Genomic DNA, 27,384 nt, shown 5'->3' on the forward strand with positions numbered 1-27,384 from the left:
TCAGGAGCGCCGTGGTCTCGTGGTAGCGCGAGCAGCTGCAGAACGAAAGGTCCTTGGTTCAAGTCTTCCCTCCAGTGAGAATTTTACTTTCTTTATTTTTACATCGTTATTATCTGTCCGTTCGTTCATTGACGTCTCTGTTCACTGTAATAAGTTTAGTGTCTGTGTCTTGCGACCACATCGCAAAACCGTGCGATTAGTAGACGAAAGGACGTGCCTCTCCAATGGGAACCGACAACATTTGATCGCAAGGTCATAGGTCAACCGATTCCTCCACAGGAAAACACATCTGATATATTCTATACGACACTGGTAACGGCATGTGCGTCACATGAAACGAATATGTTGTCGACCCACCTAATTTGTACACTTGGCGAATGGGTAAAAAGATTCTTCTACCTTGCCCGATTTAGGTTTTCTTGTGGATGTGATAATCACTCCCAAAAAAGTGATGAAAACACAATAGTTTGTCACATAAACTGAAAATAAAAAAATTAAACTTTTCACTCGATGGAGGATTTGAACCAAGGACCTCTCGTTCCACAGCTGCTCACGTTACCACGAGACCACGGCGCTCCTGTGTTCTTAGAGTCCTTGATGTCGCCTATCTTCCCATGAACTACTCAGTTTGTATATTTTGCTTATTTTTTCAGTTCCACACAACTTCTTCCTGTTTTCTCAATTGAGCTGTGTTCAGTTTTTCAAGGCCTATCCACTGTGCCAACTTATAACTAAATCTGAGGGGGGTGCGATGGGGAGGTTCCCTTGTGAGAATAAATTACGTTAAGCCATGTCACTTGCGGTCTATTTTTTAAAAACAATTTAATATTTCGTAATTTTCGTCTTTTGAGGCACGACCTGAGAACACACTCAGGCAGATATGTAAGAACTCTTATTCTTCCGTACTTATCGCAATTTTGCATATTTTTCAAAATTTGTCCTCGTTTACATATGTTCCCAGATTTTACATATTTTTCCATATTTTCCACATTTTTTTCGTATTTCCAAGATTATGTATTTTTAAAAATTTTATCCAATTATGCGAGTTCTATCTCACTGCTTCCGACGCACTCGGCTTCATGATGCGCTCAATCAATCACAACGCAGAACGTGCCCAAACGATTTATCACTGCAAAGCCACCACTACATTACTAGTGAGAGTTGAAATATCCGTGATGGATTACTTACTCTGGTGACATTTAAGGACCGATTCACGTTCCAAATGAGTGAGCTTGCCAAACAGAGCCACTGTGTGTGTGTGTGATATCATAGTGAATGAGCTACAAACGAACATACTGGTAGAAATAATGACGTTGTCATAGCAAATTTTGTAACGCTGCAGCTGTACTAACGGTACAGTATGTGTAGGAAATATCACACAGCGATAGATAAATCCCTGCTAAGTCAGCACTACATAACTAGATTGTGTGAGTAGTAGCAAAATTCTTATGCTTCCAAACAACGATACCGTGGATATGTAAGCATAGCACCACTAAACGCGTGTATGAATTGTTTCCAAATTTGAGACTTGTGACCTATCAGATGTTTTGCAAAATTTTAGTTTGTCCACGCATCTAGGTGAATTGTGTATTCCGCCACCTCAGTGAGGTTAGCCTAGTAGGAACATCTAGTAGATGTACCACAACTCGATATATAACCTCTTGCTAAGTCATCCGTACAGTTCTAGTGTATAAATTGTAGGATGTAAGGTCCACCAGTTATGCAAAACACCGTTTTTTTTCCAAGTTCCCAAACATGTTTCAACACCACTGGGCCATCACAGTGGGTTTCCGTATTATTTAATCTGTAATGTGAACATTTTTACTAAATGATTTCAAAATAATGCGGATATTTAGTTCAAACAATAATTAGTTTCTTTTTGTTAACACCTTTACACTTGGTATGCATGATTTTTCAGGACCACTTGTGTATTATTTATTACAGGTAGCTTGTCATCTGCAACCAAACGATGTTGTTGAGAAATTATGTTGGGAGTTAACCTATCATCTAAACGTAATTTAGTTTGTCGCGATATTTCACGCCTGTATTCGTTTTTACTTACGTTTCCGCGTGGCACGCCCTTTTATTCTCAGCATCATGGTGAGGTGTCGAGACGCACATGTAAATATAACACGTATTTTCACAAATAAGGTCGTAAAAGCACTTTTCACTTCACCAAAACACAGTGTAATTGTGGTTGTTGTGTGTCCCAGCCCAGTCAGTGTTCACTTGTTCACCATGTTTTGCACAACTGGCGGACCTTACATCCTACAATTTTAACTGCAAACACGGTAAACACAAGGAGCTGCAAATTCAAGTGATGAATAGTTCTAGCGTGTGTTAAAATGAGATCGTTAGCATATTCATAAAAATGATGTCACAGCAAAATTCTGTCGCTTCCAACCGGAGGTAGTATGTGTATAAGAGTTTGCACAGTGCTGCAAAATATGCTCCTAGAAAGAGAGAGAGCTGACAAGTTTTTTCAGTCACACCAGCGAAAAGCGTGTCACCTGCAGGATAGCGTACCCCTCTAACATTAACGTGCTGAGTACAGCCAGAATTGAAAACACCTATGCTTGGAGTAATGGTCGTTAACAGACTGCCACCACCCCAGCAACGACCAAGAAATTTGCACAATGTATGCGCAGTTGTCTCAATTCTAGTGGCTGGCGCAAAAAGCACTGCTACAAGAACCAGACATTCAGGGAGGTGGCAGGCACCCCACGACAGCAAAATGTTCACCAGAGGAAAGCTATAGGCGACTTTCTAAATAAACGTTGGTAGCAGTTTAAACATCAGCACTCTACTCCACTCCCATCTTTCTCTTTGGAACAATCACTAACCTGCTTTTAAAACTAGCTCATGTGTGGAGACAACATCTTTCTTGTTCTCCTCACCGTTCGGAGTGGATCATCATGAAACACCAGCGACAGCAGGCGTCATCCACAGCTCCCAGACAGAATAACGAGATACAAACTACTGCGTTATTGCTCCATTAGGTTTCGGGAATGCAGCCGCATAAATTCTGCTTCTTCTTCTAATATTTCGGCTGTATACCTTTCAGCCATCTTCAGAGAGAGCCGTACGACTGACGCTCCAGCGCTCGCTCCATCCTTTTAAACTCGCGGACCGCGCCACTGCGCATGCGGCCACAGATAAACAAGGCGCCAGTGATATTAATCGGCGGCAAAGACGTACAATATGTATGAGTTACGTCTGTGGCTGCGCATTCGATCCATGCTGGGAGGTCGATGTATTACTGGGAGCTGAACTGTAGCGACGTCTTTGTAAGTTCAATATTGAAAGTGCCGGATTCCATGATTTATCTAATGTGAAACCGCTGTCTCTATTAATTAAATTCTTCGTCAAGCGGATTTCAATGGCCTCTTTTACTACGGAGTCCCAGAAAGATGAAACAGAAGTCAGAATTTCGACATTTTCATATACCATAGAGTGACCAGAATCAATACAGTGCTCTGCCACAGCCGATTTACTGGGTTGTAAGAGCCGAGTGTACCTGCGATGTTCCGTACACCTCTCTTGGACTGTACGATTCGTTTGTCCGATATATGAAAGGCCACATTCACATGGTATCTTGTAAACTCCAGGCTTGCGGAGTAGTAAGTCATCTTTATCGGAACCCAGGAGTGCAGCCGTCTTCGCCGGTGGACGAAAAATCACTTTTACTTTATGTTTAGTGAGGATCCGTCCTATTTTGGATGAAAGGCTTCCCACATACGGCAGGAAAGCCATGGATTTAAATGTTTCCTCGTCATCTTCTGCATTCCTTACGGACACCTTAGGTTTTATTTGTAGTGCCTTACGTATCTGTTGTGGAGAATACCCGTTGTCCTCAAAAACTCTCTTCAGATGTAAAAGTTCGTCTTTTAAACTACTTTCATCAGATATGATGTGTGCTCGGTGTACCAAAGTTCTTAGAACACTACTCGTCTGCGAAGGATGGTGACAACTATTTGCATGTAAATATAAGTCCGTATGGGTCGGTTTCCGATATACTGCATGACCCAAAGTGCCATCTTCTTTGCGCCGAACCAAGACATCCAAAAATGGAAGACATCCCTCCTTTTCCACTTCCATTGTAAACTGAATTTGTCCATGGATGGAATTCAGATGGTTTAAGAAGTCCTGCAGTTTGTCCTCGCCATGGGGCCACACTACAAAGGTATCATCAACGTACCTCCAAAAAACTGTAGGCTTCAAACTAGCAGACTCCAGGGCCTTCTCCTCGAAGTCCTCCATAAATAAATTGGCCACCAAGGGTGACAAAGGACTACCCATGGCAACACCGTCAGTCTGTTCAAAAAAGTCGTTATTAAATAAAAAGTATGTGGAAGTCATCACATGGTGAAACAAAGCTAAAATCTCCTTATCAAAACTTTTTCCAATGAGATCTAAAGATTCAGAGAGAGGTACCTTAGTAAATAGCGACACTACATCAAAGCTAACTAATAGATCGGAGGTGTTCAGTTTCAAAGATTTTAATTCGCCAATAAAATCTGCAGAGTTCCTTATATGACGATCACATTTTCCCACAAGCGGCCTCAATAGTGACGCCAGGTGCTTGGCACAATCATAGTTGGGAGAACCAATATTGCTCACAATAGGACGTAGAGGAACGTCTTTCTTATGGATCTTTGGGAGTCCATAAAGCCTTGGAGGCACTGCACCACTTGGTTTCAGTCTTCGTATGACTTCCGGTGGAAATGGGGAGGCATTCAAAAGCGACGCCGTCTTCCTTACCACCTTGTTGGTGGGGTCCTTACTGATCTTCCGGTACATACTATCATTAAGTAAGCTGTATATCTTATCATGATAGTCGTCACGTGGCATTAAAACAGTGGCATTACCTTTATCAGCAGGGAGAACCACCGTTTCGGTATCTTGGCGGAGGATACGCAGTGCAGTCCTCTCTGCCACAGATATATTGCTTCTTTGTGGGCGAGCCTTCATAACAGCTCGACAAGTTTCGCGTCTTATTTCATCTGCAGAATCCGTAGGCTATATGGACTCCCAAAGATCCATAAGAAAGACGTTCCTCTACGTCCTATTGTGAGCAATATTGGTTCTCCCAACTATGATTGTGCCAAGCACCTGGCGTCACTATTGAGGCCGCTTGTGGGAAAATGTGATCGTCATATAAGGAACTCTGCAGATTTTATTGGCGAATTAAAATCTTTGAAACTGAACACCTCCGATCTATTAGTTAGCTTTGATGTAGTGTCGCTATTTACTAAGGTACCTCTCTCTGAATCTTTAGATCTCATTGGAAAAAGTTTTGATAAGGAGATTTTAGCTTTGTTTCACCATGTGATGACTTCCACATACTTTTTATTTAATAACGACTTTTTTGAACAGACTGACGGTGTTGCCATGGGTAGTCCTTTGTCACCCTTGGTGGCCAATTTATTTATGGAGGACTTCGAGGAGAAGGCCCTGGAGTCTGCTAGTTTGAAGCCTACAGTTTTTTGGAGGTACGTTGATGATACCTTTGTAGTGTGGCCCCATGGCGAGGACAAACTGCAGGACTTCTTAAACCATCTGAATTCCATCCATGGACAAATTCAGTTTACAATGGAAGTGGAAAAGGAGGGATGTCTTCCATTTTTGGATGTCTTGGTTCGGCGCAAAGAAGATGGCACTTTGGGTCATGCAGTATATCGGAAACCGACCCATACGGACTTATATTTACATGCAAATAGTTGTCACCATCCTTCGCAGACGAGTAGTGTTCTAAGAACTTTGGTACACCGAGCACACATCATATCTGATGAAAGTAGTTTAAAAGACGAACTTTTACATCTGAAGAGAGTTTTTGAGGACAACGGGTATTCTCCACAACAGATACGTAAGGCACTACAAATAAAACCTAAGGTGTCCGTAAGGAATGCAGAAGATGACGAGGAAACATTTAAATCCATGGCTTTCCTGCCGTATGTGGGAAGCCTTTCATCCAAAATAGGACGGATCCTCACTAAACATAAAGTAAAAGTGATTTTTCGTCCACCGGCGAAGACGGCTGCACTCCTGGGTTCCGTTAAAGATGACTTACTACTCCGCAAGCCTGGAGTTTACAAGATACCATGTGAATGTGGCCTTTCATATATCGGACAAACGAATCGTACAGTCCAAGAGAGGTGTACGGAACATCGCAGGTACACTCGGCTCTTACAACCCAGTAAATCGGCTGTGGCAGAGCACTGTATTGATTCTGGTCACTCTATGGTATATGAAAATGTCGAAATTCTGACTTCTGTTTCATCTTTCTGGGACTCCGTAGTAAAAGAGGCCATTGAAATCCGCTTGACGAAGAATTTAATTAATAGAGACAGCGGTTTCACATTAGATAAATCATGGAATCCGGCACTTTCAATATTGAACTTACAAAGACGTCGCTACAGTTCAGCTCCCAGTAATACATCGACCTCCCAGCATGGATCGAATGCGCAGCCACAGACGTAACTCATACATATTGTACGTCTTTGCCGCCGATTAATATCACTGGCGCCTTGTTTATCTGTGGCCGCATGCGCAGTGGCGCGGTCCGCGAGTTTAAAAGGATGGAGCGAGCGCTGGAGCGTCAGTCGTACGGCTCTCTCTGAAGATGGCTGAAAGGTATACAGCCGAAATATTAGAAGAAGAAGCAGAATTTATGCGGCTGCATTCCCGAAACCTATTGGAGCAGTCTTTGCGCCGCGAAAACCTGAAGATTCACATACTGCGTTATTATTATTTTTATTATTAGAGATTGTGTGACATTGGTAGAAGACCGAAAGAAGAAGCTGAGTAGGAGTGTTAAGAATCATTCTGTGTCCATCACATGGGTAAGGTTAGTCTGCAGTTTCCTCCAACATTGGTAGAAGTGACCCAACTGCAGTATTTCCCCTTACATAGCCGGCCGAAGTGGCCGCGCGGTTCTGGCGCTGCAGTCTGGAACCGCGAGACCGCTCCGGTCGCAGGTTCGAATCCTGCCTCGGGCATGGATGTGTGTGATGTCCTTAGGTTAGTTAGGTTTAACTAGTTCTAAGTTCTAGGGGACTAATGACCTCGGCAGTTGAGTCCCATAGTGCTCAGAGCCATTTTTTTTCCCCTTACATGTCGACCACACAGGACATATAAGGAAAAATTTTTGCTAGAAAATACTATGCTGCAAGCACACTGACAATGTGTGAGTCTGTCAGTGCTCCCAGGCAGGATAAAAAGACATGTAACACTAGCAATATGAGTGTGCAATATCATTGTAAGACTTAGTAGGAGTATACATACATGTCCCCGCCACCCAAATGAGACTGTGCAGTGGTCGCAGTGCAGCAAAAATAAACTATTTTCATATACGAAGTCATCGTCCCACAGACGTCTACATCGATACTCTGCAAATCATATTTAAGTGTCTGGCAGAGGGTTCATCGAACCACCTTCACAATTCTCTATTATCCCAGTCTCGTATAGCGCGTGGAAAGAGTGAACACTTATACCTTTCCGTACGACCTCTGATTTCCCTTATTCTATCTAGGTGATCGTTCCTCCCTATGTAGGTCGGTGTCAACAAAATATTTTCGCATTCGGAGGAGAAAGTTGGTGGTTGGAATTTCAAGAGAAGATTCAGTCGCAACGAAAAACGCCTTTCTTTTAATGATTTCCAGCCCAAATCTTTTGTGACACTCTCTCCCATATTTCGCGATAATACAAAAAAAATGGTTCAAATGGCTCTGAGCACTATGGGACTCAACTGCTGTGGTCATAAGTCCCCTAGAACTTAGAACTACTTAAACCTAACTAACCTAAGGACATCACACACATCCATGCCCGAGGCAGGATTCGAACCTGCGACCGTAGCGGTCGTGCGGTTCCAGACTGTAGCGCCTTTAACCGCTCGGCCACTCCGGCCGGCGCGCGATAATACAGAACGTGCTGCCTGTTTTGAACTTGTTCGATGTACTCCGTCAGTCCTATCTGCTAAGGATCCCACACCGCGCAGCAGTATTCTGAAAGAGAACGGACAGGCGTACTGTAGGCAGTCTCCTTAGTAGGTCTATTACATTTTCTAAGTTTCCTTCCAATAAAACGCAGTCTTTGGTTAGCCTTCCCCACAACATTTTCTGTGTGTTCCTTCCAATTTAAGTTGTTCGTAATTGTAATACCTAGGTATTTAGTTGAATTTACGGCTTTTAGATTAGACTGATTTATCGTGTAACAGAAGTTTGAGTTCCTTTTAGCACTCATGTGGATTACCTCACACTTTTCGTTATTTAGGGTCAGCTGCCACTTTTCGTACCATTCAGATATCTTTTCTAAATCGTTTTGTAGTTTGTTTTGATCTTCTGATGACTTTGTTAGTCGATAAACGCCAGCGTCATCTGCAAACAACCGAAGACGGCTGCTCAGATTGTCTCCCAAATATATAGATAAAGAACATCAAAGGGCCTATAACACTACCTTGGGGAACGCCAGAAATCTCTTCTGTTTCACTCGATGACATTCCCTCAATTACTACGAACTGTGACCTCTGACAGGAAATCACAAATCCAGTCACATAACTGATACGTCATGACACCTCTCTCGGTGTACGACAGCAAATGTGACCTTAAAGTGTTGCAGAGACTGTCGATGAGTGGACTTGCCAAAGACGGATCTGTAAATACAATTAACCTATCACGAACAGGAATTAATTTAACAACAAAACATGGTCAACGACAGCTGCTAGAACAGTTTGCACAAACCTGTGAACAATAGAAACACTACCATTTCTTCTAGATTCCCGCAACTCCCTCGAGTGAACGCTGCCATGGTCTGAGAAGCGCAACACGTCTGTACTTTGAAGATTTGCGAGCGCTAGCCCATGGGAGAGTAACATCAGCTGACTGACTCCAAGTAACCACGGAAATCTTCCTTCACAGAGAATCCCACTCTGTTCGTGTCGCTACTATTAACGGTCAAGAAAATCCTTCCTCCCACTAGAGAATTTCCATTGCAATGTGCAGAGGCCGCTCAGCAGCCGGTAAAATAAAACAGAACCTTTGGAGGACTCACATCCTGCCTGCATCACAAGAAGTCTGTTGATAATACGGGCAATGTGTGTCACCCGTCGAAAGCGCTCTGCAGCCAGCACATGCAGGTATCCCTGAAACATTCTAAAAAATTTTCTCATTATACGTCTCTCTAAATACTGAGAATAATTCCAGTAATGACATGCTGCTAACGGTAAAGGAGCTTACCTGCACACCGAGAATTTATTAACTTGATTGTACTAACATGGGAACCTCCCCATCGCACCCCCCTCAGATTTAGTTATAAATTGACACAGTGGATAGGCCTTGAAAAACTAAACACAGATCAATCGAGAAAACAGGAAGAAGTTGGTTCAAATGGTTCAAATGGCTCTGAGCACTATGGGACTCAACTGATGAGGTCATAAGTCCCCTAGAACTTAGAACTTCTTAAACCTAACTAACCTAAGGACAGCACACACATCCATGCCCGAGGCAGGATTCGAACCTGCGACCGTAGCGGCCGTGCGGTTCCAGACTGTAGCGCCTTTAACCGCTCGGCCACTCCGGCCGGCCCTAGAACTTAGAACTAGTTAAACCTAACTAACCTAAGGACATCACAAACATCCATGCCCGAGGCAGGATTCGAACCTGCGACCGTAGCGGTCTTGCGGTTCCAGACTGCAGCGCCTTTAACCGCACGGCCACTTCGGCCGGCGAAGAAGTTGTCTGGAACTATGAAAAAATAGGCAAAATATACAAACTGAGTAGTCCATGTGCGAGATATGCAACATCAAGGACAACCTTAGCTGAGGAGCGCCGTGGTCCCGTGGTGAGAGTGAGCAACTGCGGAACGAGAGGTCCTTGGTTCGAGTTCTCCCTCGAGTGAAAATTTTACTTTCTTTATTTTCGCAAAGTTACGATCTGTCCGTTCATTCATTGACGTCTCTATTCACTGTAATAAGTTTAGTGTCAGTGTTTTGCGACCGCACCGCAAAACCGTGCGATTAGTAGACGAAAGGACGTGCCTCTCCAATAGGAACCGAAAACATTTGATCGCAAGGTCATAGGTCAACCGATTCCTCCACAGGAAAACACGTCTGATATATTCTTCACGACACTGGTGACGGCATGTGCGTCACATGAGAGGAATGTGTTGTCGACCCACCTAACTTGCACACTTGGTGACTGGGTAAAAAGATTCTTCTACCTTGCCGGATTTAGGTAATCACTCCCAAAAAAGTTATGAAAACATAAGAGATTGTCACATAAACTGCAACAAATGAATGCAACAGTTTCACAGTCGCACAGTTTTCCCTGTGCTCTGTCAAAACATATGTTTTTTACGTTTTCAAATGTTTCCGTGCGTAGACCGGCAAATCCTGCATATGTCCAAGCAAATCTGAACATGTCCTGGAATTTTGGAGAGCGAAGTTGATTATGTGTGAGTGCCTGAACTTTGATAATTATCTGAAAATAAAAAATTAAACTTTTCACTCGAGAGAAGATTTGAACTAAGGACCTCTCGTTCCGCAGCTGCTCACGCTAACCACGGGACCACGGCGCTCGTAAGCTGACACTCTCCTTGATGTTGCCTACCTTGCGCATGGACTACTCAGTTTGTATATTTTGCTTATTTTTTTCATAGTTCCACACAACTTCTTCCTGTTTTCTCGATTGATCTGTGTTCAGTTTTTCAAGGCCTATCCCTGTGCCAACTTATAACTAAATCTGAGGGGGGTGCGATGAGGAGGTTCCCTTGTAAGAAGAAATTTGCTAAAGCAAATATGCACTAACTTGTCATGTTTACCATTGTGATGGGACCATTAAATGTCCGTTTTGGTTACGTAAGCAGTGGTAAATTATGACTCAAGTATCACAAAACAGGTCCACATACTGCTTCTTATCCACACGTAACAGTAGTGAATCTTTTGTTGCTTGCAGAAATGCAGTAACTCACCCCTTACTAAGCAGAAGACTTCACCCAAAAGCAGAATCGTAATGCCGGACCTGTTACCAATAGGTTGAGACAACATGCAAGTATTATGTGAACTTAAATTGGACAACATACATTTTGCTTAAGATAAGAGAATCTAGGACTTGTACAGACAGACATTTCCTCTCTAGCTCCACTTTTGTGAGTGGTAAAAGGTACCAAACAGAGTATATGGTTGTTCTAAAATTTTTTGGAAGAGACGTCATGACTCTGTGATCCTCTTATAAGCAATAAGCGACACAGAGTGCATACAAGCATTGAGAAACACGATGAATCTGTGTGCAGGCGTATGTCTAATATTTTTTCGGAATTATACATATACTGGACTGACGAAGTAGGCTTCTATGAAAGCTCTACAGTATAGTTATAACGATAATTATAGTTGACATTTATTAATCGAACCTGTTAAGTGCGTCAGCCTGTCGAGCAAATCCCATATTTTTTCTTCATACGAAAATGTTATACTACACGAAATAACATTCCTAGGGACAGTGGTGGGTTCTTAGCTTTACTACTGCAGTAGGACGAGGTGATACTAAGTGGCCGTGCGGTTAAAGGCGCTGCAGTCTGGAACCGCAAGACCGCTACGGTCGCAGGTTCGAATCCTGCCTCGGGCATGGATGTTTGTGATGTCCTTAGGTTAGTTAGGTTTAACTAGTTCTAAGTTCTAGGGGACTAATGACCTCAGCAGTTGAGTCCCATAGTGCTCAGAGCCATTTGAACCATTTTTGAACGAGGTGATACTACAAAACACAAAATGTTAGATCGCTTTATTACCATTTGAACAATATGAAATATTTGTAACAATACATGTCCTTAGGAATGTCATCAGCATTTGTTACTGTCATTGAACATGAACGTATCGTTTGATACAGAACAAGGTACTAATCTCTTTGTACAGAGCACTATTGACGATATACATTTATACCGAAGTTCTGTCTAATACAGCTATCGCACTGCTGACCTGGTACAGAAATGGTACTGTCGGCCTTGGCAATAACTGAAGCGTGGCCTGAGCAGCACTGCGTTGCGGTGTTACATGGAGACTCTTATGGGCGTGTTACACTGACCATGTTTGCTTATGGTTTTGTCGTGAGGTACCAACCTCGTCCTGGCACCCCGTTCTTTGGTTGACACCACTGAAAATCAAACGTATTATGGATATAATAAATAATTATAAATCGATGAGTAAAAGTAGGTACTTATTTACAATACTACACTGACATTAGCGCTGCGTGCTGGAAATGTAACACATCTGGGAAGGGTATGTTTCTGATAGGCATAGTGTGTAATAAAACATGTTTCCCAGTCTTAGTTCTGTAGGAAGTAACTGAGTCCAGCAACCAGGCTGACGAATTCATTTCGGTCATCCAGCCGAGCGACATTGAATTCCATCAATTGATAGTCTACAAAACAACTGTCAGTATCGCTTTTTCTGTGTAATCTATTTTCTTCATTAAAATAAAGAAGAGTATAAGTATACAGAATATATTTTTATCATGCGTTATAGGTCCTTATTGCCTTTTTTAAGCAGAGTATCAAGGTATCGTATTGTAGCGTACCATCGACGAATAATCCATAAAAATTACAGTCTTCCACAACATGTACATATTCAGCTGAAAAAATAACAGTTATGTATTCTAATTTTAGGAGTCATAACCATAAAAAGAAGACACGATCACATGATCAGCATGTAACTATAATACGTTCCAGTAAACAAAACTGCAGAACGACCTTGGCACTACATATACAAAGACTTTAAAAGGTAGCGGTCCAAGTCCGAGGAACACACATTGCCCCCTTTACCCATCAGAAAGGCACAATTTTTCTCTATCTTTTATTGTGACGTTGGAATATTTTAGTTATACATCATATCATAAAGAGGAAAAGGATGGAGCAGATTTCTGAATTCCAGACAGTCCGCGTACATGACGAGATGGAAAGGCAAACAGGATAATTGTAAAAGATAACGCGTTTAGACACATCTGGCAACGAGCTCTCTCTCGCAGGTGAATCAGAGAGCCAGTATGGGACTAATACTTGTCACCCCGCCAAACTATTCCAGGATCGAAGTGAATTTGGAATGTTAAACAAGAATTAAGGCAATCACATGCGGATGGAATGTTCCACTAAGATATTGAAGATGGTCGTGTGCAAGTAGATCGGAATGGAGGGCAATTAATAACTGTATAATGGATCAGCCGTGAGCAGTAGGAGAATCAAGTGTCAAGTGCCAAGTATCCAGTTTCCAGGTAGTACATGACGTCATTTGGCAGTTGCGCCTAACAGCAGCTACTGATGAAATTTTAGAAACTTCGACTACGAGAAGACAGTGAAACTCTTATGGACACATTTACAAATCTTAGGTAAGTAGCACATTTCATTGGAATAGTGTTCATAAGAGACAGCTGGTCTTTGTCTCAAATAGCTGCTGTTGAGGACTCGGCTAATAATAGGAACAAGTCTCAGTGAAATACTTGTCTCCCACGAGTAAAGCCAAGAGCCAGTGATTGATTAGGTAAGGCATGTGGCCAGAGAATCAGTAGTTCAGAGAACGAGTAACAGTAAGAGCACCTATGTCTCATAGAAACAGTAGCTCATTTGTGACAAAAGAAGGACACCCAGAAAGGTTTCTGACTGAATCTACATGATTCTGTATGTATAACAAGGTGTAGAAGGTCGGACACCTCACATGTCAACGTGTTCAGAAAAAATCTGTTTAAAGAAGATTAACAACGTTCTACTTCAGCAAACCATTCCTGCCAAAACCATCTCTTCGTCAACAGTCGCTAATACCATCCTAAGCAACAGAGGAGAGGTTCTGCTCCCTCTCATCTCCACTATAAAGACTAATTAGGGTAGTTACTACACCACCAGAAACTCACACTGTCGTCAACGCCCATATTGCGTCATTCAGGCCCCACCGACTCCATATTACTGGATTGAACCTCCCGGGATGCGAAATGTAAACATTGCCTGTCAGATGTTTGGGGTGTGCATGTTTATATGTGTGAAGGTGTGTAATAAAAAAATACGAAGATTACAGAAATCCATGAGAAAATCTATCAGCTGTGTCACCGAGTATCACCGTGAGAAGAGGAGGCCCTTACGAATCACAGTATCAAAGATTCAGAAACCGGAAGAGCACAGTAGACAAACTAGTACGAGTAACGGCGCCTAAGACACGGAACGCCAGTAGGTCGAAAGAGCAATATAGCATCAAGTCATCAGAACAGACAAAACAGCTCGCCGCCCGGAGTGGCCGAGCGGTTCTAGGCGCTACAGTCTGGAACCGCGCGACCGCTGCGGTCGCAGGTTCGAATCCTGCCTCGGGCATGGATGTGTGTGATGTCCTTAGGTTAGTTAGGTTTAAGTAGTTCTAAGTTCTAGGGGACTGATGACCTCAGCAGTTAAGTCCCATAGTGCTCAGAGCCATTTGAAGCCAAAACAGCTCGACAGATTATATGATCCACTGCGACTGTACTAGTATTAGTTCCAAAGATATTTGACGGTAGCAAAAAGGAATTCTATAAGTTCACTGACAACGTGAATGCTACATTTGAAATGATAAAAAGCGAGGATGAGATATTATTGTCCCAGTATGTAAAATCCAAACTAGCAGGGGATGTAAGAGTCATATTGTGAGTGAGGGATAAGATGAATAAGTTGCTGGAAGTACGAACTATTTCAGAGAAGAATTATTCTGACAGGAGAATAGATGATTTTAAAGTGTGTAGGAAGTTTCAGGCCAGACAATATTCAGGGGAATCAGTAACCTTGTGGGGAAACAGGATAACGAGCAGCTGAGATACACAGTGGAGTTAGTTTCGCAGTATGTCTCGCATGTTTCATTGAAGGACTGTCAAATGAGAGAATACAGACCACTGTGGATAGTAAGGGAGAAGACAATAGCCTAAGTGATGCAATTAAGATAGCGCAATAACGGGAGAGTACAGCAGTTTCTGTGGAAGAAAAAAGTCAGTTCACTAGGCGACAAAGTTGGCAGGGTAATAATAATAATAATAATAATAATAATAGTAATAATAAACAGACAAGCAATACGAAGATTTACAGTTCTGGTAAAATGGGACATGTAGCCAAACACTGTGACAACCACCAAACGACTACCAAATTAAGATGGGTGCAGACAGCCACCAGGGCAGAGGAAGCCACGATGTCCCAAGATTTTTGTTACCATTGGGATTAGTCCAGACATACAGATATGAAATGTCCCAAAATAATAATCTGTGAACAGTGTCACAGGCTGGACATAATACAAAGGACTGCAGAACTCCTAAATGTTTTCTGTATGATAAGTTCGGACATAAATTGTATTAATGTAGGGAAAAGCCCACAAGATAAAAAAAAAACAGAATGGGAAACTAAGCTGGTGATATCTGCAAAAGCCAAGCATCATCACTGTCAGATGGCCCACGGTTAGTGTAGTGGGCTGCAACGCAGAAAGTGATGTAATGATGACCAACTGCAAATAATTCGGTAAAGAGTTTAATTTCGTAGTATACAGGGTGAGTCACCTAACATTACCGCTGGATATATTTCGTAAACCACATCAAATACTGACGAATCGATTCCACAGACCGAACGTGAGGAGAGGGGCTAGTGTAATTGGTTAATACAAACCATACAAAAATGCACGGAAGTATGTTTTTTAACACAAACCTACGTTTTTTTAAATGGAACCCCGTTAGTTTTGTTAGCACATCTGAACATATAAACAAATACGTAATCAGTGCCGTTTGTTGCATTGTAAAATGTTAATTACATCCGGAGATATTGTAACCTAAAGTTGACGCTTGAGTACCACTCCTCCGCTGTTCGATCGTGTGTATCGGAGAGCACCGAATTACGTAGGGATCCAAAGGGAACGGTGATGGACCTTAGGCACAGAAGAGACTGGAACAGCACATTACGTCCACATGCTAACACCTTTTTATTGGTCTTTTTCACTGACGCACATGTACATTACCATAAGGGGTGAGGTACACGTACACACGTGGTTTCCGTTTTCAATTACGGAGTGGAATACAGTGTGTCCCGACATGTCAGGCCAATAGATGTTCAATGTGGTGGCCATCATTTGCTGCACACAATTGCAATCTCTGGCGTAATGAATGTCGTACACGCCGCAGTACATCTGGTGTACTGTCGCCGCAGGCTGCCACAATACGTTGTTTCATATCCTCTGGGGTTGTAGGCACATCACGGCACACATTCTCCTTTAACGTGCCCCACAGAAAGAAGTCCAGAGGTGTAAGATCAGGAGAACGGGCTGGCCAATTTATGCGTCCTCCACGTCCTATGAAACGCCCGTCGAACATCCTGTGAAGGGTCAGCCTAGTGTTAATTGCGGAATGTGCAGGTGCACCATCATGCTGATACCACATGCGTCGACGCGTTTCCAGTGGGAGATTTTCGAGCAACGTTGGCAGATCATTCTGTAGAAACGCGATGTATGTTGCAGCTGTTTGGGCCCCTGCAATGAAGTGAGGACCAATGAGGTGGTCGCCAATGATTCCGCACCATACATTTACAGTCCACGGTCGCTGTCGCTCTACCTGTCTGAGCCAGCGAGGATTGTCCACGGACCAGTAATGCATGTTCCGTAGATTCACTGCCCCGTGGTTTGTGAAACCCGCTTCATCGGTAAACAGGTAGAACTGCAACGCATTCTCTGTTAATGCCCATTGACAGAATTGCACTCGATGATTAAAGTCATCACCATGTAATTGCTGATGTAGCGACACATGAAACGGGTGAAAGCGGTGACGATGCAGTATGCGCATGACACTACTTTGACTCAGTCCACCGGCTCTCGCAATGTCCCGTGTACTCATGTGTGGGTTCATGGCAACAGCAGCTAACACACCAACTGCACCCGCTTCTCCTGTGACGGGCCTGTTACGGACCCGTTTGCGTGCTACGACCATACCTGTTGCATACAGTTGGCGGTAGATGTTTTGCAATGTGCGGCACGTTGGATGCTCTCTGTCCGGGTACCGTTCTGCATACACCCTGCAGGCTTCAGCTGCATTTCGTCGACACTCGCCATAGATGAGTATCATCTCCGCCTTTTCAGAGTTCGAATACACCATGGTCACAGTTCCTGTAACACTACACATCACAGACGTCTGGTAACACGGTGTACTACAGTTGGTCTGCGTGCGGAGACGAATGCAGAATAACAATAGCAGCAAGCGCTACATGCGGACACTGCGACAGCTAGACCAAACCACAACAGTGCACTACAGCCACACTCGTAAACACGGTCGTCATCGTAAACATATCCCTGCAGATGCTGCTCGCCGACCGTGGCCCGTGTTTGTTACAACACGCAACTGAACGTCCGAGGTTTCAAGCGTCAACTTTAGGTTACAATATCTCCGGATGTAATTAACATTTTACAATGCAACAAACGGCACTGATTACGTATTTGTTCGTTATGTTCAGATGTGCTAACAAAACTAACGTGGTTCCATTTTAAAAAACGTAGGTTTGTGTTAAAAACATACTTCCGTGCATTTTTATATGGTTTGTATTAAACAATTACCCTAGCCCCTCTCCTCACGTTCGGTCTGTGGAATCGGTTCGTCAGTATTTGATGTGGTTTACGAAATATATCCAGGGGTAACGTTAGGTGACTCACCCTGTATACACGAGCCTATATTAGTCTTATGAAAGAAGAATCTATGATTACCGATTTACCAATAAGTAAGCAAGAGGTATAGAGGTTCACAGGTGTAACATGTTGTACAGTGAGCACACCTGAGACAGTGGTATTGGATTTGGGAATAGCCTGAAATGTGTTACAAGAGCACAAATCCCACATTTTAAGGAAGGAAATAGATGTACAAATAGTGGTTTGGCAGGCAGGAATTTCCTACAAAAATAGAGAGCTGTGAATAGCTACAGTGATAGACTATTAAAAGTAGATAAGTGGGACATTCTGTCGTTGACAGTACCTGGAGGGGAGGTACAAAAGGGATAGACAGAACCACAAAACGCTGTTGTACAGGTGAGGAGGGCACGAAAAGGCCATCAGGAAAATATGGGTATGACAAACGAGTTCCCTGAGAATAAACAATGGAGTGGGAATTGAAAAGGACAGAGCGCTGTCTGTGGAGGAAACAGACTGAAGCAACTATCAAGCAAGGGAGAGTCACATAGGGTAGCAGAACAGCACACAGCTAGGAAAGAGAAAGTCATGACAGAAGGAAATTATCGGATCCAGAGAAGAAAAGAGAATCAGAATAAAGGCACATGAGATGTATCCGGAAGGCAAACAGATTATAGTACGAAAACAAGTACAAAAGGGATATACATTCCAGATGCTCTAGTACGAAATACACAAGGTAGGTGTATTATCAGTATGGTGAACACCAATGAGATAGTGTGAAGTTATTTCTGCGTATTTATTTGGTGAAACTTTACGCAGCAAAGCAACAGCAAGGAGGGCACTAGGAAACGCTGGAATGGGCTCAGGATTACAATACTAAGATAGTTCATGTCAGAGACACCTTGTGAAGAGGGCAGCTAATTGTGGAAGGGAAACATGAATTAGAGAAACTGTGTAGTGCATTTGTGATGTCTTCCATTTGAGTGGTAACAGATTGTCATTTACTTCCTACTTTGCTCGATCACATGGGCAAAGTTGTAAATGTCAGACCATATCGGATCACAGAATCGCGGAGGAAGATATTACGAGAGCACGTAGAACAAATGTTGGCTGATGACATTGTCATAGTCAAAATCCATGGAACATGTCCACGTTATTTGTTCATAAGTACTTAGATGCCAGTGGGTAAAAAAACATGGGTTGGTGATTGATTACCGTTAAGTAAACGCAGTTTCACTTGGTGAGACATTCCCATTCCTGAACATATGGGAAATTTTGTACCAGACAGGAAAAGCAAATTATTTTTCCACATTGTATTTAGCAAGTGGATACCACCAGATATTAATGGACCCCCTCCTCAGGACAGGGAGAAAACTACCTTTAGTGCTCATTATCAACACTACAGCTACAAGAGGATGCCAGTGGGTTTGAAAGGAACACCTGGTACATTCCAGAAAGTAATGAATGTCGCACCAACAGGGTTATAGGGAACAAAGTGCTTGGTATACGTAAATGACATTATTTGTTATGAGAATTCCTTGAACGAACTCAGTGATAAATTGTGAGAGATTTTCGACAGACTAAGGGAACACCGGCTGAAGTTGCAGCCAGACAAGAATGAATTTTTACAGAAGGAAGTAAAATTTTTGGGACTTAAAATAACAGGTAACAATACAGCCCATGCACAGAAGGTGGAGATATTCAGAGTGCCAAGGATAAAAAAGAAAACAGTGAAAAGGATAACTAGATTTAGTAGGATATTATTGGCAATTCATTAAAGACTTTTTAAAGACCCTTTGCATAAGTTGCTATACTTATTACTGGGAAAGAAAACAGCAAGAGGTGTTTGAAAAATTAAAAGAGAAGTTAATCAGTCCTCCCATACTGCAGTATCCTGACTCTGCGAAACGTTTTATCATTATGACAGACCCAAGTGGAGAGGCAATCGGCACAATTTTATCACAAGGCAATATTGGAAGCGACCTACTCATATCATACGCTTCAAGGTCACTGAATAAGTCAGAGAAATTATTCAGTCACTGAGCAGGACTGCTTAGTATTATTTTGGGCAACAAAACAATTTCGACCGGAGATGTATGGAAGATGATTCAAAATTGTAACGCATCACAAGCCATTAATGTGGATTTTTAGTGAAAAACACTCATCAGCACGTTTATTAAAATGGAGATTAAAACTTGGAGAATATTTTACGAGATTGTACATAAGGAAAAAACAATGTGTTTGCAAAAAGGCGGAAACCAGAGCCTACAATCAACCAGGCTGATTGAATCCCCATGTGGGTGCATTAAGTAAAATATGACAAGCTAATGAAGAGGCACTCGTAGGAGAAACCAGAGAAAAAATAAAAATAACAGAGCATAATGAATTAGATGAAGACACGGTACAGCTCAATGATGAGCAGAATGCCGAAATTAATAAAAGAAGTAAACGACAATCCATTGAGGAGTCATCAAGGGATGCACCGAACTTCGGATCATTTAAAGAAATATGGCACGTCGAAAGGAATGAAAAGGTGTATTGAGGAGTACATCAGAACATGTGACAAATACCAACGAAATAAATTTCCTCAGAGGAGGACAGAAATGCCATAACCGATTATGGACACTGCAGGAACTGTTTTTGACAAATGCAATAGGGATCTAGTCGGTGCATTGGATATAACGTCAAAAGGCAACAGATATCTTAACATTTCAAGACGATCTGTGCAAGTTTACAGTAGCAGTACAGTTACAGAGACAAGACGCAAACAAAGGAGCAGAAAAATTCGAAGCAGAAATTGTGTTACAGTATCGTATCCCTTCAGTGTTGTTTACAGACCAAGGAGCGAACTTTCTAAGTAAAATGTTTAAGAGAACATGCAAATTATTAATGATAAAAAATATAGACAACCGCTTTTCACCCACAGATCAATGGCGCATTAGAAAGGACGCTAGTGAAGAATTTGAGGCTTTCATAAATGAGGACCTCTTAGCAATTGTGACGTGAAGGTTCCCTACAGTACTTTCGATTTCAATACTTCATCACAGAGAAGCACAAGCTATGCCATCTTTGAATTAGCTTTCGGGAGAACCGGAAATTTGCCAGGAGTGTTACAGAAAGAGACAGCCACCATAGAGAAAAATTGTGACAAACTCATAGATCAGTTAAAAAAGATGCAATACGTGTATCGAGTAACCAGATATAAAATAAAGGAGGCCAAAGAAGCAAGCAGAGTCCAGTACAACAAAATAGAACATTCAAGAACATTTCAGGTAGGGGATAGACTTAATGGATGATGAGATAGTAAGACATAAGAGATTAAAATTTGGAGTCCCAATTCAGAGGACCATGCGAAGTGATAAAATAGAATTACCTAATGTAGTATTAATAACAAATAGGAGACGACTATTAAGAGAAGTTAGCAAAATTTTTCTAAAGATTTTAACGGAGTACGATCAGGATTTCGCTACCAGACCAATCATGGTGCCAGAAGCAGCCATACCTACCTTAGAGTCTGATTTCACCAGTGGGTTGTGGGCCTGCAGTTATCGAGTGCATGGAGCGCTTTAAAAGATCATGGTGATTCACATGATAAAGACATTCCTAGGAATAGATTACCATCATGAAGGAGAAGTCGATATAACCGGTACAGCCTGGAAGTTGGCAACATGTATGAATCTCAGAACAGTAGACAAGAAATTTCATGCTATAAAACTGGTAGGACTGAGGGCAGTACAGCGGCGTAAAGACAGACTGGACCACCTAAATATAAGCAATGTAGAATGTAATGTGTTAATCAACAGGGCTACACACAACAGAGTGGTTGCACGAAACAGAGTTCATAATACAATAGTTAACACGGCCAGGAGGGTGACAGAAAGGGAATTCTATACTGCGTAGGAAAAATTAATAAAATTATGTTTGGAACCTTGGATGAAGCAGATGTTGCATATTATAAGACGCATATCGAAAGTGAGGAGTCTAGGTCAGAACAATTGCTGAAATTATCCAAAGAACAAGTAGCTGCAGTCAAGACCGTATTGTCTGGTTTGAATCAGACAGTACATTCAATTGCCACAAACGAGAAATTGCTCAAGAACGGAATGACGAAACTATAACAATTCATCACATACTTTCTGAGGATTACAGATAATGGTCTGAAGAGGCTGCAACATTCATGACGATCAAAGAACAACTCTTAAAATAACAAACCTTATTTAATTAATTAAATATGGAATATGAACAATTAGTAAATTCGTGCACAGAAAGTCATTCTTGCACCACGCACTGTAAATTCAGTCCACATTGTTAAACATCTAAGACTAATTCAAGATTAATTAAGAGAAATAAGGTTCCCAATACCTTTAATTGAAGAATATGGGTACATACTGTTAAAAGTTAAAGATTTTGATGTATTGAACCATTGTTGTGTTATATTATGTAATTAGAATTCAACTAACTGAGAATAAGGAGTTTACTTTGCATAAAATGTTGCCACTAACAATTAAATTAATGAAACTGACATCTACAACCAGACTATATTCATACATATCACCAGAGAAAGAATATTTATTGGTGGATGACATCAAGAAGTTGTGCGCTGAGTTATCACATGATCAGTTAGAGAGCAAGGAAACGGGTAAACAGAGAAGTATAAACAAACGTTTGGGTTAATCTCAATGTATAACCAAGAGGACTGTGAACTGAAGTTATTACAAGAAACTCACATCCCTGGTAGCTTTATGAAGATAATTACTTCGTTAGAAGTTTATAGACACATTTAAATGCAAATGAATGGTTATATGTAGTACCTAAGGTGGAAGGTATAACCGTTTCCTGTAACACATATCCATCTCAGGATATTAAACTGAATGGAATGGGAATAATGAAACTTCAGAAGAATCACACATTTGTATTCAATCAGACAAGGTGATCTAGACAAACTACACCATAATAGATGTTACACCAAATGTAGACATGCACGTAGATTGTTGTGAAAAAATGAAATGTAAAACCTCAGAAATACGATTCGAGTCACTCTCGAAACACACAACCTCAAACGTAGAAAATTTAAGAGTAGCGGTAAAAGATTTGAAGACGCTGATGAGTTGAAGACACAGATAAGTTCATAGATAAAGAACGGCTTGAAATAGAACGAGACAAGAAGGTCCTATTTCTATACTGTTGAAGATGTAATTGTTATAAATATTTGTATAAAAATAGTTTGGTGAACTTGGAGGAGAAAACTGCTTCTTTCTATTTGGGTGATGACGGCTGTGGTGAATGCACCAGAGACAGAGGAGGGGACAGAGGTGACGAAGTAGTTATCTATGAGAGATATCTGAGAAATACCAATGACACAGTGTTCATAAAACATGGACATTAATATGGTGTTTTCTTTCAGGTGTAGCACAAGGAAAAAAGTAATGCTTTAATTGTATCAACAGTTCTTTGTGTAATGCACATTAATGTACTTTTGAGGAGAGGTGTCATAACCTTACAATATTTTAGTCGTATGTCATATTATAAAGAGATAAAAAAGATTGTGCTGCCTGTGATTTGATTCGAAACACACCAGGAATATTTGTAACGGTGCGTCAGAATCTTGTTCGCTGATGCCAGTTCTTGCATTTAGGTTGCTGGCCGTCAGTTTCAGCATATTTTGTAAGCTACTGTACAAATGGTACGTTCATTGTGTCAATGATAGTTTTTGCAGTTAAAAAAGTACACAGTAATTTGATTTTGTTCCTATTATCTCCTTAAACTGGCTTCTCCGAACCCAGGTTCCCTACAGCAAATTCTTCGGTTGACCATTCTCTATATTCTATTAAATTTTTGCACGCTGCTACGGAAACACCCTGTATATGTAAAAATGTGATAATGTTACCCTAGCAAAGATGGTCCTCATAATGTATGCATGGATTCGATATCATTTTAAGTAGAGCTAAGACGTGTATATTGATAAAATAATACGCCCACTCTAGGCTTAGCTCTACAGTGCTTCGATTATGCACCCTGTGTAGTAGCAGTAAACTTCTCAGTATACGTTATTTTAGATGAGCACAACAACAATATTGATTTGTGTAATCAATTTTCACATTAAATAATTAGAATTAAAGACAGGTAATATTTTGCATTAGACACAATTTGGTCGGTGATTCATGTCGGTAGCAAAAACAAAAAAAATATCTGTGTAAAGACTCAAGATGGCAACAATTTGCGTCATACCATCCAAGTGTGGGTCTAATTACGCACTATTTTGCTTACATGTACGTTGCTATGTTGATAACCCAGTGCTCGAGGTTGGGTGGGTGTTTTCCGTATGGATATATGTGCACGTTACACTCACCCAGCTCCATCTATCGCAAATGTGTGTGTGATTGATTATTTTAAAATCATAATAATATACTACGGTAAAATGTTAATCAGAAGGAAAGAAGATAGTGGCCTGGCAGATGGAGCTGTCGAATGATACTGAAAAATGAGCAGTGCTGGTAATCAACTTGCACAGACTGACAATGAAATACGAGCAGTAACCAGACTGACTGCATCTTCCACCACACACACACACACATATATATATATATATATATATATATATATATATATATATATATATATTGGGACGTCTTCCCGCTATGAAAGCATTCATACTCTCTCTTATATCTACACATTACGTTCAAGACAAACATTTTCTCTACACCGAATATGACGTCTGTATAAACTTTTTTTTTTCCATGTGTATGTGTCGTCATGTCTCCAAGATTGGCGATCTTTTACAGAAGCTCGAAATTTAGCACGAACATCAGTGTGGGATACTTACAATAGTTTCCACAACGAAACTTCATCTCGAAACCTGACAGAAAATCCAAATAGGTTACGGTCGTATGTAAAGTATGCTAGTGGCAATGCACAGTTAATGCCTTCTCTGCGCAATGGCTATACTACCGACAACAGTGCTGAGAAAACAGCGTTACTAAACACATCCTTCCGAAATTCCTTCACCATAGAAGACGATATTCCAAAATTCGAATCAAGAACAGCTGCCAACATGAGTAAGGTAGAAGTAGATATCCTCGGAGTAGTGAAGCAACTTAATAAAAGCAAGTCTTCTGGTCCAGACTGTATACCAGTTAGATTCCTTTCAGAGAATGCTGATGCAATAGCTCCATACTTAACAATCATATACAACCAGTAGCTCGACAAAAGATACGTACCCGAAGACGGGACAGTTGCACAGGTCAAACCAATATTCAAGGAAGGTAGAAGAAGTGATCCACTAAATTACAGGCCCGTATCATTTACATCGATATGCAGCAGGACTTTGGAACCTAATATTGTGTTCTAACATTATGAATTACCTCGAAGAGAATGGGCCATTGACATACAATCAACACGGTTTTCGAAAACATCGTTCCTGTGAAACACAATTAGCGCTTTACACACGTGAAGTGTTGAGTGCTATTGACAACAGGGGTTCAAATTTATTCTGTATTTCTAGATTTCCAGAAGATTTTTTACACTTTACCACACAAGCAGCTTGTAGTGAAATTGCGTGCTTATGGAATATCGTCTCAGTTATGTGACGGGATTCGTGATTTCCTGTCAGAGAGGTCACTGTCGATAGTAGTTGACGGTAAGTCATCGAGTAAAACAGAAGTGATATCTGGCGTTCCCCAAGGTAGTGGTGTAGGCTCTCTGCTGTTTCTTATCTATATAAACGATTTAGGAGACAATCTGAGCAGCCGTCTTAGGTTGTTTGCAGATGATGCTGTCGTTTATCATCTAGTAAACTCATCAGAAGATCAAAACGAATTGCAAAACGATTTAGAAAAGATATCTGAATGGTGCGGAAATTGGCAATTGACCCTAAATAGACAGACGTGTGAGGTCATCCACATCAGTGCTAAAAGGAATGTGCTAAACTCTGGTTACATGATAAATCAATGAAATGTAAAGGCCGTAAATTCAACTGACTTCGTAGGAATTACAATTACAAACAATTTAAATTGGAAAGAACGTATAGAAAATGTTGTGGAGCAGGCAAACCAAAGAGTGCAATTTATTGGGTGAGCACTTAGAAGATGCAACAGATCTACAAAAGATACTGTCTACACTACGCTTGTCTGTTCTCTTTTAGCGTACTGCTGCGCGGTGTGGGATCATTACCAGATAGGATTAACGGAATACATCGAGAAAGATCAACGAGGAGCAGCACGTTTTGTATTATCGCGAAATAGCGGTCAGTGTGTCACAGACACGATACAGCATTTGGGATGGACACCGTTAAAACAAAGGCGTTTATCGTTGAGGCGGGTATTTCGAGCGGTTTTAACCGTTAGGTTAAGATGGACGCGAAAAGAGCCGGTGTAACCGAAAATAGGTTGTTTCAGCATGACCGCCATCTCACGTCACACCGCTACAATCAATTTATTGAATGTGTAAGTGATTTAGTTTCAGTTTTCGTTTGTTAAGTGCTGGATCGAAGTATGTGTGTTGCAGCATTACATGTTTTTTGCGTGTTGCAGGGCAGCAGTAGTCGCAGCCAGCGGCCGCACTCCATCGCAGTACCGGCCGACGGGCTGCAGCGGCGAGATCCGCTGCGCGCCACCGCGCCCCACCGCTACACGGTCAGTATCTAAAACTTGCGACTGTGCTGGTAGAGAGCACAGGGAAGGTGCGATGCGACAGGGAAGTTAACGTATAGCTAGCGAGACTGCAAACGCTCGTATTATCAAAACAATGGTTCAAATGGCTCTGAGCACTATGGGACTTAACATCTGAGGTCATCAGTCCCCTACAACTTAGAACTACTTAAACCTAACTAACCTAAGGACATCACACAGATCCATGCCCGAGGCAGGATTCGAACCTGAGACCGTAGCGGTCGCGCGGTTCCAGACTGAAGCTCCTAGAACCGCTCGGCCACTCCGGCCGGCCCTTCCTTCTCTATTCCCTTTATTGCGCAAATGCTGCTCGTGCTACCCTCTCGAGTACATATCTTAATGAGATTTTTACTTCTTTGTTTTCTCTTCCGATAAAAATTATAATGACTTCATATAACAAGTGGCCGACTGCGAAGAATATTTCCTGCAGCTATAGTGCCGGTGCCACGCTGTGTGGTAAAGTGATACAAACGAGAACGCTCCGAGCGTACAATGTTGTCATCTACCGGCTTATAAAGTCTTCGTAGGATGAAACCCAATAGCAAAATGATTTAGAAAAGATACCTGTATGGTGAAAAGAGTGGCAGATTACTAAATAATGGAGAGTGTGAAGTTGTCCACACGAGTATTAAAAGGATTCCGCTGAATTTATGTTACACGATAAATCTCACAAATCTAAAGGCTGTAAATTCAACTAAATACTTGGGGATTACAATTACGAATAAGTTCAGTTGTAAGGATCACATAGATAATGATGTGAGTGAAGACCGCGATTTATTGGCAGAACACTTAAAAAATACACTCCTGGAAATTGAAATAAGAACACCGTGAATTCATTGTCCCAGGAAGGGGAAACTTTATTGACACATTCCTGGGATCAGATACATCACATGATCACACTGACAGAACCACAGGCACATAGACACAGGCAACAGAGCACGCACAATGTCGGCACTAGTACAGTGTATATCCACCTTTCGCAGCAATGCAGGCTGCTATTCTCCCATGGAGACGATCGTAGAGATGCTGGATGTAGTCCTGTGGAACGGCTTGCCATGCCATTTCCACCTGGCGCCTCAGTTG

The 27,384-nt window shown here is 41.7% G+C and overlaps 1 protein-coding gene across 1 annotated transcript in view; it reads left to right on the forward strand.

Annotated features, from left to right (window-relative positions):
- LOC126248816 (sodium-dependent transporter bedraggled) overlaps positions 1–27,384 on the forward strand; it is a 777,714-nt gene that overhangs the window by 421,597 nt on the left and 328,733 nt on the right. Inside the window, exon 5 of the mRNA XM_049950225.1 lies at positions 26,164–26,265. Coding sequence (XP_049806182.1) covers positions 26,164–26,265 — 102 coding nt within the window. The remainder of the gene's footprint in view (positions 1–26,163; positions 26,266–27,384) is intronic.

Source organism: Schistocerca nitens, chromosome 3 (assembly GCF_023898315.1).
Source record: "Schistocerca nitens isolate TAMUIC-IGC-003100 chromosome 3, iqSchNite1.1, whole genome shotgun sequence".
NCBI classification, from domain to species: Eukaryota; Metazoa; Arthropoda; class Insecta; order Orthoptera; family Acrididae; genus Schistocerca; species Schistocerca nitens.